Source organism: Erpetoichthys calabaricus, chromosome 6 (genome assembly GCF_900747795.2).
Source record: "Erpetoichthys calabaricus chromosome 6, fErpCal1.3, whole genome shotgun sequence".
Classification (NCBI taxonomy): Eukaryota; Metazoa; Chordata; class Cladistia; order Polypteriformes; family Polypteridae; genus Erpetoichthys; species Erpetoichthys calabaricus.
The window spans coordinates 141,201,517-141,221,821 of NC_041399.2; the positions used below are offsets into that span (position 1 = coordinate 141,201,517).

The window sequence follows — 20,305 nt, forward strand, 5'->3', positions numbered from 1 at the left end:
GGCTCTTTAACACACACATACAATCAGTTTAGGTCTAGTAGCAATTATCTTTAAGCCTTTACCTTCCAGACAATTCTGCTGACATTCTTCCTCTGAATCTACTGCTGTTACTGGGTCTTCTGCATAACTTATGTCCCATGTATAGGCTTTCTCACACATTTTAGTGGATGGCATTCATCATTGTTATGAAGAGTAGGAGACTGAGTGGCAAACCTTCACGCACATCTCCTTTCACTTCAAATCAATCTGTCACTGCCCATCTCACACACGTTGTGGCAGCCTGGTATATGGCTTTGGTCCATTGTATATTTTGTTTAGTTACACTGTTCTTTCTTAAGCTCCAGTATATCACCTTACTAGGAACCCACATCCCAGAATGTGGTTTATATTCCCTTTCAGTATCTAGTGTAATTGTCTGGTGATAGCAATGGCATCCACATTTCCTCTGCCTGGCAGAAAACCAGTGGAGAAGATTTGTGATTTTGTTAGCTTTTTTTAGCCCCTGACACATCACATGTAGTAAGATGTTTAGAGACGTTTAGCAGTTTCATCCCTGGGTGATTTCTATGTCTGTCTGTCTGTATCAATCACTGGATTTTCCTTTTCAAGTAATGTGTGCCCTAACACATTAATAGCAGGTGCATTGATATTAGTGCCCTGTAATAAAAACAATTTATAATAAACACTAGGTCTACTAGAGCTTTCCTTTGATTTGACAGGTTAGGTCACTTATTTTTGCACTCTGTGTGTAAATTGGAGATCAAAATGTTGTAGATTTAATCAAAATGTTATAGATTTGAGTACTAGTGGGGGAAACCTGTGGGGAATGTAGTGCAAACAATATGTATGATATATTTGAGGCAATGTCTCCTTGGGGTCTCTCCAGTTTGGAGTAAGTTCCACAAAAGCTCATTATTATAAAGACATAAGCTGTCTACCTATCCTAAAGTAACAACAAAGTAAAACAATTTAACAAAATGAGTATTAAAACAATGCCAAAACAGTACAGATGTTCCTATCAGGTTTTCAAAGGCCAATACCAATCACCCATTTCATGTTACTTGATCTTTTGATTCTTATACCGATTCAGATTTTTCTTCCCTTTATCTCTTTAAAAAAACTTTCTGCACTAAGCACCTGCATAAACAGACAACATAGAAGCCTTAATATAAATTAAATTTCCTTAAAATACATACTAACAAAATTGTCCAAAAAATTTAGCCACAATACATATGGCATAAAATAAAATACTTCTCATAATTACAAGCTGTCATATTGTTTAATTTTTTCTGTAATGTACCTACCTGAAATAAGGATTATTAAAAAGTAGTTTTCCCCATTTCTCTGTCAACAAAGAAATGTGTGTGTATATATATGTATATATACAGTGTATATATATATATATATATATATATATATATATATATATATATATATATATATATATATATATATATATATATATATATACATATATACATACAGTACACAGTGTATATACTCACACAAGCAATTAATTGGGATTGGCAATTAAACAAATGTAAATACACCTGCACTTACCGGTTAAAATAATTTTTAATCATTATATTGCACTACAGCTTTTTACTGTTAAAGGAATAATAATAATAATAGTAATAATAATACATTTTATTTATATAGTGCCTTTCCCATGCCCAAGGTGCTTAAGTAGTATACATTTACAAAGTATATTTTTGCTATACTGCGGTGGGTTGGCACCCTGCCCGGGATTGGTTCCTGCCTTGTGCCCTGTGTTGGCTGGGATTGGCTCCAGCAGACCCCCGTGACCCTGTGTTTGGATTCAGCGGGTTGGAAAATGGATGGATGGATGGATTTTTGCTATATTTATACAGGTGTATTTTTTTTAATTGCTACAGGAAGTTCACTGCAAAAAAAAAAAAAAGGATGAGAGCTTAATCAGTTACTAAAATACCTCACGAAATGAGCACTGCAACTAACTTACCGTGAAGCCTAGAAAAGCAGGGTCAGAAAAGATTGGTTTTTTTTGTGATTAGACAATTTACCAATCACCGATCAAGTTTTTTTAGTGAAAATCGTCTGATTTAGATTGTCAGCCAATCAATCGGAGCATCTCTAGTAAACAGTAAACTCCTCAGCTCCACTAATCCTTCCTTTTACAAGTACTGTAATATGTAACATAAGTGGGCAATGTGTGGTGGCAGGTTCTCTGTTGTCATCTATCTCTGATTCCATAATTATTTTTCTTGTTTCTGTCTTCTCACAGACCTCTGACCTTTTAAACTTTCATCAGTGAACGAATACCTCAAACTTACCTTTTGACAACAGGCTTATTGAGCGTTGTCCTAGAAAAATTTTTTAAACTTCTCTGGCCTGGAGTAATTCTTTCCAACTTCTTTGTTGATTTTTCAGTTCAAAATATAACTTTGTATTTTTACAAACTACGAATATGCAACCATATTTCTTATCCACATTTAGTACTCAGTACAATGAAATTCTTACTTGGCATGTCTCCTCAGAACAGTTGGCAATAAAGAAATACCAAGAGAAGAAGCACAAAAATAGCATAAACTAAAGTATGTAACAATTGGTTCAGACAGACATGTGATGTTTAAAGGGGCTGGGATTAAAAGTCACTGAAATGCAGATTTAGATTCCATCATTGCTTTCTTACTGTCAGTTTTGTAATTAATTTTTAATTAACAAAAAAAAATTAATTAATTCTGTTATTAACAAAGCCTAGTTGCAATTGAATCTGTTGTACATTTCATTGAACTGTAAAGCTGTTTTGGGGAGGTTTTTACTCAGAGAAAATCCCCTTCAAAATAAAGTTTTATTTACATGGCTTCTTGGTTTGACTTCGAGTTTAACATTTAGTTTTGTTGCTTTGTTTTTTATTACTCTTAAGAGGATGAGGGCTAAATTTCTTTTAAGTGCTGCTTACTTCATTCTCCTTTCTTATTACAGAAATAGAGAAGCTGCACATGACTTTTATAGAAAAGACCATAACTGAATTACTGTATTTTCTTATTGGACGTCTTTGGAGTTGTAAGAGAGATTAATCAGTAGATTTTTTACATCTGTTTACTACTCGACTTTGAAATTGAAAAGTTGTTGTAAGTTTACGGATCAATTGAAATCATTTAAGTAACTGAATTACTGTCTATTATTTTACTAAAGTTACCATTCAAATATACATGGCACCAATCAGACTCTATTCTTATGGGACTGCACATATAATTCTAAGCATGTGACTGTGGAAATCACATTTATATTTTGCAAACAATACCTTACATACTATAAGGTTCATTGTAGCTGTATACTTTAGTCAGAAAACCTTTAAAAATCTGAAAGACTTTAGACTGATCATATTATAGATGATTACATTTTTTTCTACTAAAATGCATTTGGAAAAAAGTGAGTGTAAACCATGAAGCAAGTAGTTATTTTCGTTTGTCAAAACGAGCCAAATTTTGCATTATTAAAAAAATAAAATTTGGAATTCTGTTCAATAAGCATAATTTTTAATAAAAATACAGACAAAGATATGCCATTTAGGCAGGTAAATGGTGAATTTTAGGTAAATGCAGAGCCTGTTCCTAGGTCAGACGACAACTTCCACTAACCATTTATTTTTGGTAAAAAAAATCTAATTATATTAAAGTTTTTCCATGTAACAGAGATTTAAAGTTTGAATGAGAAACATTCAGTAAACGTAGTTAAGACATTATATTGTCTGAATAAACTTGGTCACCTATATCAGGGAAAGTAAGTTTAGAAAATAGATAAGTTTTCTTTGCAGAAAATATAAACTATAAAATACAGACTGCATAATGTACAGTTTAACTGGTCCCAGGAAGTACTTCTTGCCAGTGTCTTAAAGTTTATCAATTTGCTTTCACAGCCAAGGTGATACCATGCAAATGCTTCACAGCCGAATATCGGAATTAATGAGGACATGTGAAGAAACCTTGAGAAAAGCAGAGGCCAGTCTTCAAAATGTAAGTATTGCTTCCTACTTTTTTGTAAGTTTTCCACATTTTGTACTTCAAAATCATAACATGTTTAAAAAGGTCATGTACAAGGAATTTCACAATCATGGAATGATCACTATGTAGGCATTATAGAAATATTCAGAAGTTTTTTTGTACAGCAAATGTATACTATTTATTTTGCTCAAGTATCATTCCTCAGTCATAAATATGTGTCACTCAAAAATGAAGTGATCTACGCTGTATGTAGTATAGCTGATATAAATCACAAAATGATGTGTTAAAATGATAGGGTTTGCTTAAAGAAAAAATAGATGATTTAACATACAAAAATGTCTTAGAGTATTTTATAACATACTAATGACATAAGTAATTATGTCCTTTGCATTTTGTTTTTATTTTCTGAAGAAATATCTAATATTTGGAAACAACATACATTTTTTATTATACTATAGGGATGCTTGTTTGCTGTCAAAAGAACAAAGTGTCTTTGCCCTTTAGAGGAATCTGGTACAGAAATCTTTATAAACTTTATAACTATGTGAAACTCAGTTGATGTTCACACCGTCATTGCTAACGTGGTTAATGTTTGAGAAAGTCACTCCCTTTTTTCAAAATTTAAGAAGCAGGAGTAACAGCTTGAAAGCAGACAAACTGTTAAAGGCAATGCTGTTGTTTATAGTTATAGATAGGTTTCTGATCATCATTTGAAAGGGGGCAGTTAAGTTAGAGAGATGCACCAGGATCTGTTTATCAACAGCAAAAATAATCTTGTTTTACAAATCTTTGTAAAACATCATTACTGTAGATTCTGGAATATAAGCCGAAAATTTTGTCCTAGATTTTTGGCTTGGAGTTTGGGGGTCAGCTTATGCAACGAGTATCATTTCAGATTCAAGATTTCCAGCGCAATGCCGGTTTTGCCGATGAATACGGAAGTAATTAATGATGAAACCACAGCGCCATCTTTCAGATGAAGAAGTAACTTTGCATGCCGGTACTTTAAATTAAATAAAGAATTTATTCAAAAAAGTGTTTTAGTTGTTGATTTTATTAATAAAATTTATAATAAATTATCAGGAAGTTTAAAATAAAATACCGACTGTAAATATCACTATAAAAAATCTTTGAATGAAGAAATCACCAATCCTCTTACCGCTGCCGTACAGTATTTAAGATGAATGAGTATCGTAATTGAATTTAAAGATTAGGATTAGTAAGATTTGATGAATAATTAGTTACTGTTCGGCATAGTAAGGTTCGATCCATTATGAAACAAAAAAAAATAAGATTTTATATTTAATATATAATTATAATTTTATTTACAATGATCCCGGGTAAATTATTATACAATAGCACAGAGCAATTTAATACTGTTCACAAATAACTTCATAACAATACATAATTAGTAAACTAATTGATATGAATTATTAATCATCAGTTGAATAACAATTATATTGTCTTTGAGACACAATTACCGTGAGTATATACACAATCGCTGACTAATTGTCATGGTTCAATCACTATGTAAACACTGAAACACTCGTATACACTAATATATATGAATTTAATACTTACTACGCACTAAAATCCATTGAATTCCTCATCATCGCTATCCTCCCCACCGAATAACACATTCCAGTCCTCTGGACAAATCATATCATCATACATGTTGTACTCCTCTGTATCGTCGATAAGTTGGGCGAGAGGCACATCATCATCATCCTCCCATAACATATCATCTTCCGTACCATCCATGGCATTACTGATGGAACACTTTTTGAATGATTTTATCACAATCTCCGGTTTGATCTCAGCCCACACCTCGACAATCCACTCGCACAGAGTTGCCAAGGGTGCAGCACGCATGTTACCAGCAGCGGTAAATGTCTGCAACCCAGACAGCATCCAAGTGTTCCACTTTTTGCGCATTAAGTCCTTGAACGGTTTGTTCAGGCACACATCCAAAGGCTGAAGTACGGAAGTTAATCCACCAGGAATAACTGCTATGTCTGTGTTAACTTTATTTAACTCCGACTTAACATCGTCAGCTAAATGTGACTTAAACATATCCCACACAAGAAGAGCACGTTCACGTAACATTCCACCAGGACGACGACTCCACACCTCTTTAATCCACTTTTTACAGCCATCCTCATCCATCCACCCTTTCTCTTGAACATGAACAACCACTCCACGGGGAAATTTCTCCTTCTTTGGCAACGTTTTTCTTTTGTAGATCACCATTGGTGGTAACTTTGTCCCCATCAGCAAGGCAACATAACACAACAGTAAAGTGCTGTTTTTCATGACCAGTTGTCTTGACGAACACAGTCTTCTCTCCTTTCTGGTTAACTGTCTTGTTACTAACAACATCAAAAAACATAGGCGTTTCGTCCATATTTGCGATCTTTGTGAGCGGGTATTCATGTTTCTTTCGGTGCTTAATGACGAAGCTTTGGAAGGCAGTAATTTTATCATCTAAATCTCGAGGATGCCGTTGAGCCATCTTCGTTTTTGTTCGTAGGACTAGACTGTGGCGATTCATGAAACGTGTGCACCAGGATCTTGACGCCTTGAAGTCTACAGCATCACCTTAATTCTTCTCAGCCCATTTTAAAGCATGCAGACGTATCAGGTCACGAGTGATGATGTAACCTGATGCGCGATGTTCGTTAACCCAAGTGACCAGTTCTTCTTCCAGTTTCGGCCATTTACAAGATCGACCACGGTTGGCGCATTTAGTTCTCCGCATGGCTTTTAAAGATGTTTCAGCCTTCTTCCATTCTCGTACTTGTTTCTCGTTGATGCCAAAGTGATGAGCTGCTGCACTGTTATTTGATTCATTAGCGAACTTTACAACTTTCAACTTAAATGCGCTGTCATATTTCATGCGTTTTTTCATAGGTGTAGTCATCTTTTTTTTATGTATTACCAGGTATATTTTTATTCACCAATAATGTTTTTAAAAATATAATACTGGTATACATAAACATTTATTGCGTATTTAAGTTAATCAAATTTATAACGAGTCTCCGGGAATCCACCCGCCGATGTATCGTATTTGCGTATATAGTTTCAGCACAAAGGTTTCATTTTACCAAACTTCTCCGCAATCACTTCCTGGTTTCCATCAAAAATGCCGTCAGTCTCAAATTCTCACCGATAAACATGATAAATATACCTGAAAAGACACTTTTAAGGAAATTTAGAAAATTTTTCTTGGAGAAGGGGGTCGGCTTATATACCAGTCATCGGCAAATACATGTAATTTAGTAGGTAGAAAAGGGGGTCGGCTTATATACCGAGTCGGCTTATATTCCGGCATCTACGGTAATGTAAACAAAGTATAATTTACAAGATTGCATGACATAGTTTATCATAATTTATTTAATTATTTTGATGTCCTAATGTTGTTAGTTGCTGATAGGTCTATGTTAAAGGTCTTGCTATATATTTATGAAATTGGAGCAAGCATAATTATCGTAATATAAATGCTTTCTGAGCTTTTCAACTCGTCATATCAGATTGCAGAAACTGAGTATATTACTGTGCATTTGATTTTCCTATAATGATAGTAACACAATTAAAATGGCTAGATAAAAGTGGAATAAAGTTGTAAAGTTAACTGCAAACTTAAAAGAATGAAGAATTTATTGTATGTATTTGGATTATAAGTAAGGGTAATGAATTTATACATAAATAACTATGTCCATATACTTTGCATGATAGAAACGCCTGTGTAAACATTTGACATTCTTGTCTTCTATATTTTGGCTTATGAGTAAGGTTAATAAACCCAGATTTTTTTCCACTAAATACAACTTTCCTTTCCTGAGATGCTGCTCAGGATAAAATGGGTTTGGAAAATGACATACACAACTTTTATGCTGAGGGAAAATTACTATTATTATTATTATTATTACTGCGGTGGGTTGGCACCCTGCCTGGGATTGGTTCCTGCCTTGTGCCCTGTGTTGGCTGGGATTGGCTCCAGCAGACCCCCGTGACCCTGTGTTCGGATTCAGCGGGTTGGAAAATAGATGGATGGATTATTATTATTATTTTATTATTATACATGATCACATACTTGTATACAGTATTAAAATATTAAACTGTATATTATATGATTGAATTCTAAATCTATTATTTTTCAAATGTTATAAAATTTCACATTTTACATTTTATTTATAATTTGTTTAATGCATAAAAAGCATTTGTATTTGGTGTACAGTGATCCCTCGCTATATCGCGCTTCGCCTTTCGCGGCTTCACTCCATCGCGGATTTTATATGAAAGCATATTTAAATATATATCGCGGATTTTTCGCTGCTTCGCGGGTTTCTGCGGACAATGGGTCTTTTAATTTCTGGTACATGCTTCCTCAGGTGGTTTGCCCAGTTGATTTCATACAAAGGACGCTATTGGCAGATGGCTAAGAAGCTACCCAGCTTACTTTCTCTCTCTCTCTCTCTATTGCGCTGACGTAGGGGGGTGTGAGCAGGGGGGCTGTTCGCACACCTAGACGATAGGGACGTTGCTACCTTCTGTGTGCAGCTGCTTCCTGAAGGACATGCTGCACGGTGCTTCGCATACTTAAAAGCTCAAAGGGCACGTATTGATTTTTTTAATCTCTCTCTCTCTCTCTCTACTCCTGACGGAGGGGGTGTGAGCTGCCGCCTTCAACAGCTTTGTACCAGCGGTGCTTCGCATACTTAAAACAGCCCTATTTGATTTGTTTGCTTTTCTCTCTCTGACGCGCACTCCGTTGAAGAGGAAGATATGTTTGCATTCTTTTAATTGTGAGACAGAACTGTCATCTCTGTCTTGTCATGGAGCACAGTTTAAACTTTTGAAAAAGAGACAAATGTTTGTTTGCAGTGTTTGAATAACGTTCCTGTCTCTCTACAACCTCCTGTGTTTCTGCGCAAATCTGTGACCCAAGCATGACAATATAAAAATAACCATATAAACATATGGTTTCTACTTCGCGGATTTTCTTATTTCGCAGGTGGCTCTGGAACGCAACCCCCGCAATGGAGGAGGGATTACTGTACTCCTCTTTGTTTAATCTACCAGCTATTTATCTATTTATTCAAGCCCATAATTAAAGTTGTTGTCTCACTACTGAAAATACATTGAGTAACTTTGCTAACCTTCATTTATGAAAATATGTATGACACAATTACCAATATTGATTCCATAAAAATGTCATAATTATTATTATTGATTTATTGTCTAAATGTTTGATTAGTGGTCTTTTTCAGAATGTAATACTCTTACATAATCTTTTAAGAAAAACACTTAAACTGTGACTTAAGGTTGATTGAAAAACACCAAAGACTTGAATTAAATTTTTCAAAATTTTAAAAGATGGATTTGCACACAGTTTTTGAGAAGAATGGAAGTTTATATGGATAGGAGTCCAAGTGCAGCACATTTGCCATTGAGGTAAATGGCTTTCCAGAATTTTCCTGTGCCAACCTTCAAAATTTTTTCAAGTAGTATCTATTAATTTCAAATTCAAATACTCCAAAAATTGGCTAATCAGCTTTAAAAAGCTTATTTAATCTATTTCAGAAAATATGAAGCCCCACCTACTGTAACTGTTTTGAAGTTTTATAAGGAGAAATTATATTTGTGGACTGGTCTCATGGTTTCAAATCACAGATAGATGGATTCTGTTTTTCACTGAGACAATATACAAGTGTTTGTCATATTTCAGTCAACCGATGAAGTGAGCAGAAATATTATTAACTGGTCCTTCACACGATTCAGACAAATGCAGTGTATAAACATACTTAAGTGGCATAATACATTTATGCTAAGATGTGCTTAATGGTGTGCTTGGGGATCTGCTGATTAGAAGCAGCATTTTTACGATTCCTATTATCTTCAGGTGTAACAGTAGTGCTGAAATTAAAGTTTCATGTCTTGGTTCTTATTACATGTTATATACCATAGAGTAAGAGAAAATATATTAAGATTATAGTTTAAAAAGCAGTAAAAATCACTTAATTTTTGTTTTTGGTCATTAATTGAGTTTATCTGTTCTATTCCAGTTCGCGTTAGTATGGTAATTGGTTAAATAATGCTAAAAAATTGTAGACTTAATGTCACTGAAGCTATGAAAGATTCCAAAAAATATAATGCTCTCAGTTTTCATCCTAATATTTTTTATACCCTCATAATTTCTTTGTTGCCTTTGCATTTAGATTAAAGTTAAGTTTGAGAAAGAGTTAGTTTTTATTAGAATTTTTAACTAACATGAGATTGGCTGTTAAAAAAGTTTTAATTAATCTGGCGGCTGTTCCTACTAATTTATTTATTTTTACATTTTTTGTTTGTAGTGGGTTGAAAAAATGGATGCATGGATAGATTTAGTTACAGCATTTGTGTTTCTGTGATTTTTAAAAAAGATGCAAAAATTGCTTCTAGCACCAAATCTGTTTGTAGTAATGTAAGTGTAAATGTGAACATTAAAATTTTACCTGCTGTAGCATGTACAAAATGTATTTTCAGATAGATGTGTTTAATTAAGGTTACATTCAGGTAACAGTCTAGAAGGCTTTTGACCTTGAGCATAACATGTAGAGTGCAAGTTCACTTGTGATGTGACCCTTTCCTACTCTCAAAGAACTAGTCATAACACAGATTTATTTTGAATTTATTTTCATAGCACTTACCAAGCCTCAATTAGCACAGGCTTTTGCGACATACACTTAGTTTTGTGAGGTGATATTTTACTATCAGTACATAAACAATAAATTGTCCACTGTGCCACATGAAAATTATCACACATCAAATATCCCTTGGCATATCATAACTGCCAAGTTTGAATGACAACTCAGTGCCTTGGCTTTTAAGAAGAAGTTCAATTTCCCTTTCATATCAGAGCAGGATATGCTCTTTAACCTTGGGATAATACTTTTTTCATTTTTGGAACTGTGGCAACTGGAATTAGAAACTGTATTTCTTAACAATATGATGTAACACAAAAATTTATAGTGTTTCACCATGACTTCCTTGATTTATATTTAGCAGTTTTTATGTTGTAGTCTAACTGTACCTTTGGCCTTTTTGATTGTTTATTGTAATTACCTGTAGAATGAGAATTTTCGTTAATGTAAACTACAAAATTGTTTTTAAAGTTTACTTTCAAAAAGTCTCATATTCTTCACTGCAGTATCTTGAAACATTTTACTTTCTTTATCTAGGTGGTTTACACAATAGCAGTGAATGTAATGATTGTTTATTTTATGAGTGTATAGTTGAATTAAGCAAACTACACCAACACAAGGAGGTTTAAAGTGAAAATTACATAATATAAAATAATATTGTGTAAATATCATGTTTAAACCTATAAAACTGAACAGAACACTACATCTAAGGTGGTAGTAGTAAAATCCGTAGCCAAAGTAATTGTCGCATATTAAAGTTAAGAATGCCAGTTTAAGAATTTAGTAGGCAATGTACATCTTACATCTGATACATAAGAAGCTTGTCAAGATTATATTTTTACTCTGGAGTGAAGCAAAGTCTAAACTTCACGGGATCTCACTTAAAGGATACATTTTTTTTAAAGTCAAAGGCATTTCTTCACAATTATGGTATGTAGGGATGCACCGATACCGAAACGGGTATCTGGTATCGGCCTCGATACCACATTTTCTAAAGTACTCGTACTCGTTAAAAGTCCCCCGATACCGGGGACCGATACCACGGTCTGAGAAATGTCTATGTTTGAGCGGCGTGTAAGGGGTTAATCACAGGCGCCGAGTGCCCGCCCCCAGGCCCCGGCTGCAGCTCAGAGCGGGGAGAAGGCGAGCCGTGTGGAACTATTTCAAAGTGAATGAAGACGACAAAACAAAGGCGGACTGCAAATTGTGCTCAGCGAAATTGTCCAGAGGAGGCTCAAAAGGTAGCGCATTTAACACAAGTAATTTAATCAAGCACCTAAAATCCCAACACGACAACGAGTACAAAGAGTTTACCCACGCTTCTAAACCAACACAACCCACGCTGCAGCAAACTCTTGCAAGACGAGAGAAAATGTCCAGAGACAATCCACGTGCTGTGAAAATAACACAGGCAATTATCGAGTACATTGCATTGAGTGACCAGCCACTCTCGGAGGTAGAAAATGTGGGATTCCTGCGTCTCCTCCATGTTCTGGAGCCCAGATATGATGTCCCAAGCCGCCGCTACATGACTGACACGGAGCTGCCTAAACTACAAAGACTCCGTGAAAAAACATATCCACAGCCTACTGCAAGCCTCCTCTGCGTTTAGTTTCACCACGGATATTTGGACAAGCAGTGTTAGCCCCGTGTCGCTAATTAGCCTAACCTCCCAGTGGATAGACGAGAGTTTCTTGTTTTTTTTGTTAAATTATATGACTAAAGCTGTTACCTGTAAATTTAAATTATGTTTTTATTAAGTACTCGGTATCGGCAAGTACTCGGTATCGGCGAGTACTGAAATGCAAGTACTCGTACTCGTTTTACAAAAAAGTGGTATCGGTGCATCCCTAATGGTATGTATTAATTTGCCAGTTGAAATTGTGTTCTTAAGTGAAGTGTTTTTTATAAATTTTGGGGCTGTAGGGTACAGTGGTCCAAAGCTGGAAGAAAGCTTTAATGCATGCCAGATATGTCCACTTAGAGGCAGCAAAGGTTTTGATTTAAGAAAACATGCCTCTTCCATTTATGAGACTAGAACTAGAAATAATTTCTAGTTATTATTATTATTATTTTCTCAAGATAAAGGCATCATGGATGGAGTTATGACAACTCAACACCAAAACCCCACCATGCTTTTACTTAGCATGTACAGTGTAATGAAGAGAATACATAAGAGTTTCATGGTACTTTACCCACATATCAATAAATCTGAACTTAACTGATTACACTGCATTGTATGTTTAATAAAAGAAATGACCACAATGATTTTGCATGAGTACATTTCCTGACATTGATACCAATCTGTCTGTAACTACATGGGGAGAACATGCAGACTGCATTTATAACCTTGCACTATGAGTCAGGAATGACAACTCTGTGCTGATTAAACTTGGGCGTTGCTAAAGTGGCCCTAGTGTTATATGTGTTTGTGTGCATGTGTGTCTGCCCAGCAATGGCATAGCACCATATCAGGGTGTTATTATTGCCTTGCATCCGATGCTTGCTGGCATAAACTCCATCTGCCCACAGTGGTGACCCAGGTAAGTGGGTTAGGAAGATGGACGGATAATGATGATGATGATTATAGTATTCCTATATTGGAGAAAAATATAAATAGATTAATGGATGGAAAATATTGAGGACAATAACAATTAATAATAATAATTATTATTATAGGGTGTCAGGATGCTGCAATGGTAGCACTACATTTTTGCAGTGAACGAGATTGGGTTTTATGACTGTGTGGAGTTTGAGCATGATTGTTAAGAAATAACTTCAATTTGAAAAATACCAAGCATATCCTTTAATTCTGAAAAATAAAAAGAATACCATTAATGTGACAAGTGGATCTTTTGAGCCTTTGATTTAAATGCTTGATGAAGATTTGCAGTATTTTCAACACACTTGGTAATTTTTTTACAGAGTGAAATTAGTTTTGAACATTTTTTTCTTGCCAAATTTAAATGGTGCCTTCTATAAAGAAGCTTTTTTCTAAAATATGTTAGATATGTCATGGGAAGGTACATGAGCAGTTAATGTTACTGCAGTGTTTCGCTGTCTTTTCCTTCATGTCCTATGTTTAATAGAGTATCTATGTGGCTGCTAAAATGGTGGAGGATGGGTGGAAATCAAGTGTGTAAGATATGAGTGAAATGTGAGTGAGCATGTGACGATGGGGGAAGGGATATGGCTTTCTTGTCTGCTTTTAAAATAGGCTGTCCAGTAAAGGACTGCAGATGGCTAACACACTGACTCTTATCTGCGCTAGAAGTATGATTGTAAACGACAAGTGAAAGCTGCTGGATCCTGTAAATGATAGTGGGACAGTTAAACCAGAATGTAGAAAAGAGAAAAGTAATGTTAATTAGATTTGTTTGGACATTGTGATGTGATATGTGTGCCCATGAAATCTTTTTCGCACATATAACAACAACAAACCCTGGTTTACTACAAAACTCAGGCAGCTTCGTCAGGCTATGGAGAAGGCCTACAGAAGTGGGGACAGAATCCTGTATAATCAAGCCAGAAACACATTGACAAAGGAGATCAGAGTAGCAAAGAGGTGCTACACTGAAAAGCTGGAAAATAGGTTTACAGCCAACGACCCTGCATCAGTGTGGAGAGGTTTGAAAGACATCACCAACTACAGGAAACCATCCCCCCATACTGAAGAGAACCATCAACTGGCCAACGAGCTGAATTTGTTCTACTGCAGGTTTGATAATCCCTCTTTCACACCTCTCACCCACGCCAATCAAAATACACTCCCAGCACTCACTACCAAACCCCTGCCCCTCCCCACTGACACCATCCCTGCACTCAGGATCTGTGAAGGGGACGTGAGTCAGCTCTTCAGGAGACAGAAGATCAGGAAGGCACCAGGTCCAGATGGTGTGTCACCCTCCTGTCTTAAAGTCTGTGCTGATCAGCTGGCCCCCATATTTACACAGATCTTCAACAGATCCCTGGAGCTATGTGAAGTTCCCTCCTGCCTTAAGCGTTCCACAATTATCCCGGTTCCAAAGAAAACCTCCATCGCAGGGTTAAATGACTACAGGCCAGTCGCCCTGACGTCTGTGGTCATGAAATCCTTTGAAAGACTGGTGTTGACCTACCTGAAGGACATTACAGACCCCCTGCTTGACCCCCTACAGTTTGCTTACCGAGCAAACAGGTCAGTGGATGATGCAATCAACATGGGACTGCACTACATCCTGAACATCTCGACTCTCCAGGGACATATGCTAGGATCCTGTTTGTGGACTTCAGCTCGGCGTTCAATACTATCATTCCAGAAGTCCTCCACACCAAACTCACTTGGCTCATTGTACCAGCTCCCATCTCCCAGTGGATCAAAAACTTCCTGACAGATAGGAAGCAGCAAGTGAGACTGGGAAAAATCACATCCAGCACACGAACAGTCAGCACTGGCGCCCCCCAGGGATGTGTCCTCTCTCCTCTGCTCTTCTCCCTCTACACAAATGACTGCACCTCAAGAGACCCGTCTGTTAAAATCCTGAAGTTCGCAGATGATATGACAGTCATTGGCCTCATCAAGGACAGTGACGAGTCTGTATACAGACGAGAGGTCGAACAGCTGGCCCTCTGGTGCGGTCAAAACAACCTGGAGCTGAACAAGCTTAAAACTGTGGAGATGACAGTGGACTTCAGGAGGAGCCCCCCAGTGCTGCCCCCTCTCACACTACTCAACAGCATTGTGTCTGCTGTGGAAAACTTTAGGTTTCTGGGATCCACAATTTCCCAGGACCTAAAGTGGGAACTAAACATAAACACAATTGTTAAAAAGGCCCAGCAGAGGTTGTACTTCCTGCGCCAGCTCAGGAAGTTCAACCTGCCTCAGGAGCTGCTCATCCAATTTTACTCTGCAGTAATCCAGTCTGTTCTCTGTTCATCTATCACAGTCTGGTTTGGCTCAGCCACAAAACAGGACAGGAACAGACTTCAACGGACAGTCAGGATTGCAGAAAAAATCATTGGTGTTGATCTGCCCTCCATTCAAGACTTATACAGATCTCGAGTCAGGAAACAGGCAGAAAACATCATTGCAGATCCATCACACCCTGGTTACAACCTTTTTCAACTTCTTCCCTCTGGTAGGCACCACAGAGCACTGTACGCCAAAACTACCAGACATGTGAACAGTTTCTTTCCTCAGGCCATCACTCTCATGAACACTTAAGTCAATCTCACAGCATCAGGGACAATACTAGGTAAAACCGGAGTCCAATTCCTTGTATGTGTACATATACTTGGCCAATAAAGCTGATTCTGATTCTGATATTGTGGTGAGGTTGATGGGGCAGTCCTATAGTAAACCTGTATGTGAGACAATGCAGTAATGGCAACCAGAGAAAGCTTTGTAGAGAGAGCAGGTAACTCAGAGTGTGTACTTTGCATATCTGACTCTTTGTTTGATTTGAGAGAATGGCTAGGGGAGACTGGTAAGAATTTGCAAGACTTCCTAGCTCCTAGGTGATAGCAAGGGAATTATTCTTGTAAAGGATGAGACTATATTGCTTGTTCAGTGCTAGACAAGCAAATCATGGCCATCATTGACCTGGAAATGAAATTAGGGTTTAACTGAAAGTGACACAGATAGGGGGTTTAAATCCCTTTTGTGGCTCTTGTTAGATAAGTAAATGAATGAGACACAACTCATGGTAGAAATGGTTTTATGACCTATTTAGGGAGGCCCAGAGGGGTTGCAGGTTTCTTGTTTTGCTTATTTTACTTGATGGAGACTTATAGAGACCATTGTGAATGGCAAGGAAAAAAAGTTTGTCATGAAAAGGATGGTAAAAAGAAAAATGGGAAAATTAAACATGGTGGCAAGAGAGTAGTCAAAAATGGCAAAAGTTTTTTTTTACAGTGAGGCAAGTTCCAGAGCCAAAATAAAACATGTATAGTCAAAAGTTGTTAGCAAGAGTCTGAAAATTCTAAAGGAAAAGACTAAAAACATGAGCAAATTCAAAAGTGGAGATTTATCCCAAAGACAGATAATGGTTACTGTGCTGCCATGTTTTATACACAATGTTTTTGGATGAGTACATTCCCTGACACTGATACCAATAAGTTCTGTAACTACATGGGGAGAACATGCAGACTGCATTTATAACCTTATACTATGAGGCAGGAATGACAGCTCTGTGCTCATTCTGTTAAAACATCTGTACTTACTAGACTTACTAAATTTTTCCCTGATTAACTGGCATTGCTTAAGTGGCCCTAGCGTGTATGTGTTTGTGTTTGTTTGTATGTGTCTGCCCTGCAAATGGAATTGCACTGTAACAGAGTGTTATTCTTGCGTTTCATCTGATGCTTGCTGACATAGACTCCAGCTGCCCACAATGCTGCCCAGGATAAGCGGGTTAGGAAGATGGATGGCTAATGTTGACGATTATTATTATTATATTGGAGAAAAATATAAATAGATTAATGGATGCCATATTTTATACCTACTACTTCTTAAAATCACAAACAAACTTAAATTTAGTCTTAAATTAGCAGGCCAGACATGGTTTTCAAGATGAGAATATATGTCTCAGGAAACTTACTAAATAAAAACTTTGTAGCGAATAACCCACACAGGGTTTCATCTTAAAACATGCTCCCAATTATTCCTGTCCATTTACTTTAAGCTTTAAATGAGAAATGCTCTATGTAAAATATTGAGAAGTTGATTAATCAGGATTTACAAGAGATCATTTACATATGTCTGAATGCAACAATATGTGATGCTTACATGTAATTTGTTGTTTGGTGTTTAAAGTGAGTAGCTCATTTGTTTGACTGCTCCTTCTTAATGATTGAGGCAGTCATTTGTTGTTGATCCATCCATCCATTATCCATCCTGCTATATCCTAACACAGGGTCATGGGGGTCTGCTGGAGCCAATCCCAGCTGACACAGGGTGCAAGGCAGGAACAAACCCCGGGCAGGGCGCCAGCCCACTGCAGGGCACACCCACTCACCAAGCACACACTAGGGACAATATTAGGATCGCCAATGCACCTAACCTGCATGTCTTTGGACTGTGGGAGGAAACCGGCAGACATGGGGAGAACATGCAAACTCTATGCAGGGAGGACCAGTTTGTTGTTGATGTGCATCATAATTTATCTTTGGTGTAGCAAATTGCCTGCTTTAAATACAACATAAAACACATAAAAAACCTCCTTAATTCTATTTGCAGTTGCAGAGGTTGTAATAAATCAGTATTAAATGGAAGGCAGAAAGTTTACCTGGACAATATACATCAAGTGGCCTACATAAGACTCACCTGGGGCAAATTTAGAATTGGCAGTTAATATAACGTGCATATAAAACTGCTTTAGACACAGGGATGAAATTCATTTTTGAAATTGGTGGGAAACTCCCTATTAAAATGTAGCATACTGATGAAAAATCCGCATCTATGGTGGGAATCAAAGTCTGTATTAAAATGCATAATTTAAAAGTAGTTTTATATGTACATGCTTACCTTAATGCTGACCTCCAATGGCCTGTAATTTTTATTTGTTCTTAATCTAGCCTGTTTTTGTAAACAATTTACGTTGCTGTCTGTATCTAACGTTAGTGACTCATTTTACTATAATTATTATTTTACTTTTACCTCAGTCTTTCTCACTCCTCCACATTTATCCATATAATAGGTCTTTTAAACTGTTAATGCTCTTTAAACCACTACATTTCCATAAAAAAATTATTCACTCTTTTCAAAGTTTTGATGAGAGAATCCATAAGTCTTGATAATTTGTTCGCTATGTAATCCAGTTTACAGTATGGATAGATGCATACCAATCCCAAATTAAAAGATAATATAAAGAAAATTAAATTATGAAGAAATTTCTCATTGTGTGTTTTCCTTTGGATACTCCATCTTCTTTCCTACATTCCAAAGTCATTCAGTTTAAGTTGATTGGTGACTCTAAATTGGCCAGGTGTTAGTATATTATTGCTTGAGACAGTGTGCCTTGTGATGCAGTACCACTTGTCCAGCCTCCCTGCTATAGCTGTTATGTTGTGCTTTATATCAATGGTAAAATTGACCAGACTAGTGTTTGGCAAATTAAGAGCAGCTGAAACCATAACAGTATACATCTGAAATAACACATTCTACACAGATATAAAGATAAATCCAAAAACACATGAATTAATTTGTCGGTCTGGATATATTTGGTTGATAGAAATGTGGGAGAAATTGCAGTTTACATGAAGAACTGAGGGCTATTTAGGAAAGAGGAAAAAATAAAAAAGACCTTTCTTCCTTGCAATATTGAATGAACTACAGTAGTACCCCATTTCATCATATGGTATTTTAATGAATACCTGCTATTTATTGTTTGCAGATTTATTTCACCAGAGATCCCATAAAACTGCATTTTTGACTTAAACTTATATTATGCATTACTGAAATGTTGTCCATAATCTATGACCTGTTAAACTGGCTTGTAAACTTCAATGATTTGTTTATAAGGTTGAATCAAACATTCATGGTTTCATTTTTTAGGCATACATCCTGCTTCCAAGTGCAATAGATACAAAAATATTTTATGCCCATAACCATTAGGATTGTTACTGTAGATTACCAGTACCACTTTAGGCTATAAACAAAGTAGACATTGGGGACATCAGGTAATATGTGAATAAACAAGATTATGTCAAATTTGTATGACCCAAAAAAAACTTTTTTTTTAAACTTTGTACTATATATAATGATCAAGCTGTGATGTTGGCCAGGTACAGTGATCCCTCGCTATATCGCGCTTCGCCTTTAGTGGCTTCACTCTATCGCAGATTTTATATGTAAGCATATATAAATATATATCGCGGATTTTTTGCTGGTTCGCGGATTTCTGCGGACAATGGGTCTTTTAATTTCTGGTACATGCTTCCTCAGTTGGTTTGCCCAGTTGATTTCATGCAAGGGACGCTATTGGCAGATGGCTGAGAAGCTACCCAGCTTACTTTTCTCTCTCTCTCTCTCTCTCTCTCTCTTGCGCTGACTTTTTCTGATCCTGACGTAGGGGGATTGAGCAGGGGGGCTGTTCGCACACCTAGATGATACGGACGCTCGTCTAAAAATGCTGAAAGATTATCTTCACGTTGGCTACCTTCTGTGCAGCTGCTTCGTGAAGGGACATGCTGCACGGTGCTTCGCATACTTAAAAGCACGAAGGGCACGTATTGATTTTTTTATCTCTCTCTCTCTCTCTCTCTGCTCCTGACGGAGGGGGTGTGAGCTGCCACCTTCAACAGCTTTGTGCCGCGGTGCTTCGCATACTTAAAAGCTAAACAGCCCTATTGATTTGTTTGCTCCTTTGAAGAGGAAGATATGTTTGCATTCTTTTAATTGTGAGACTGAACTGTCATCTCTGTCTGGTCATGGAGCACAGTTTAAACTTTTGAAAAAGAGACAAATGTTTGTTTGCAGTGTTTGAATAACGTTCCTGTCTCACTACAACCTCCTGGGTTTCTGCGCAAATCTGTGACCCAAGCATGACAATATAAAAATAACCATATAAACATATGGTTTCTACTTCGCGGATTTTCTTATTTCGCGGGTGGCTCTGGAACGCAACCCCCGTGATGGAGGAGGGATTACTGTATATA

General features: G+C 36.7%; 1 protein-coding gene across 4 annotated transcripts in view; it reads left to right on the forward strand.

Moving 5' to 3' along the window:
* The window catches only part of dspa (desmoplakin a), a 128,802-nt gene that overhangs the window by 17,235 nt on the left and 91,262 nt on the right, over window positions 1-20,305 (forward strand). For all 4 annotated transcript variants that reach the window (XM_051929074.1, XM_028803961.2, XM_028803962.2 and 1 more), the window contains exon 2: window positions 3,902-3,998. In XM_051929074.1, coding sequence (XP_051785034.1) covers window positions 3,902-3,998 — 97 coding nt within the window. The remainder of the gene's footprint in view (window positions 1-3,901; window positions 3,999-20,305) is intronic.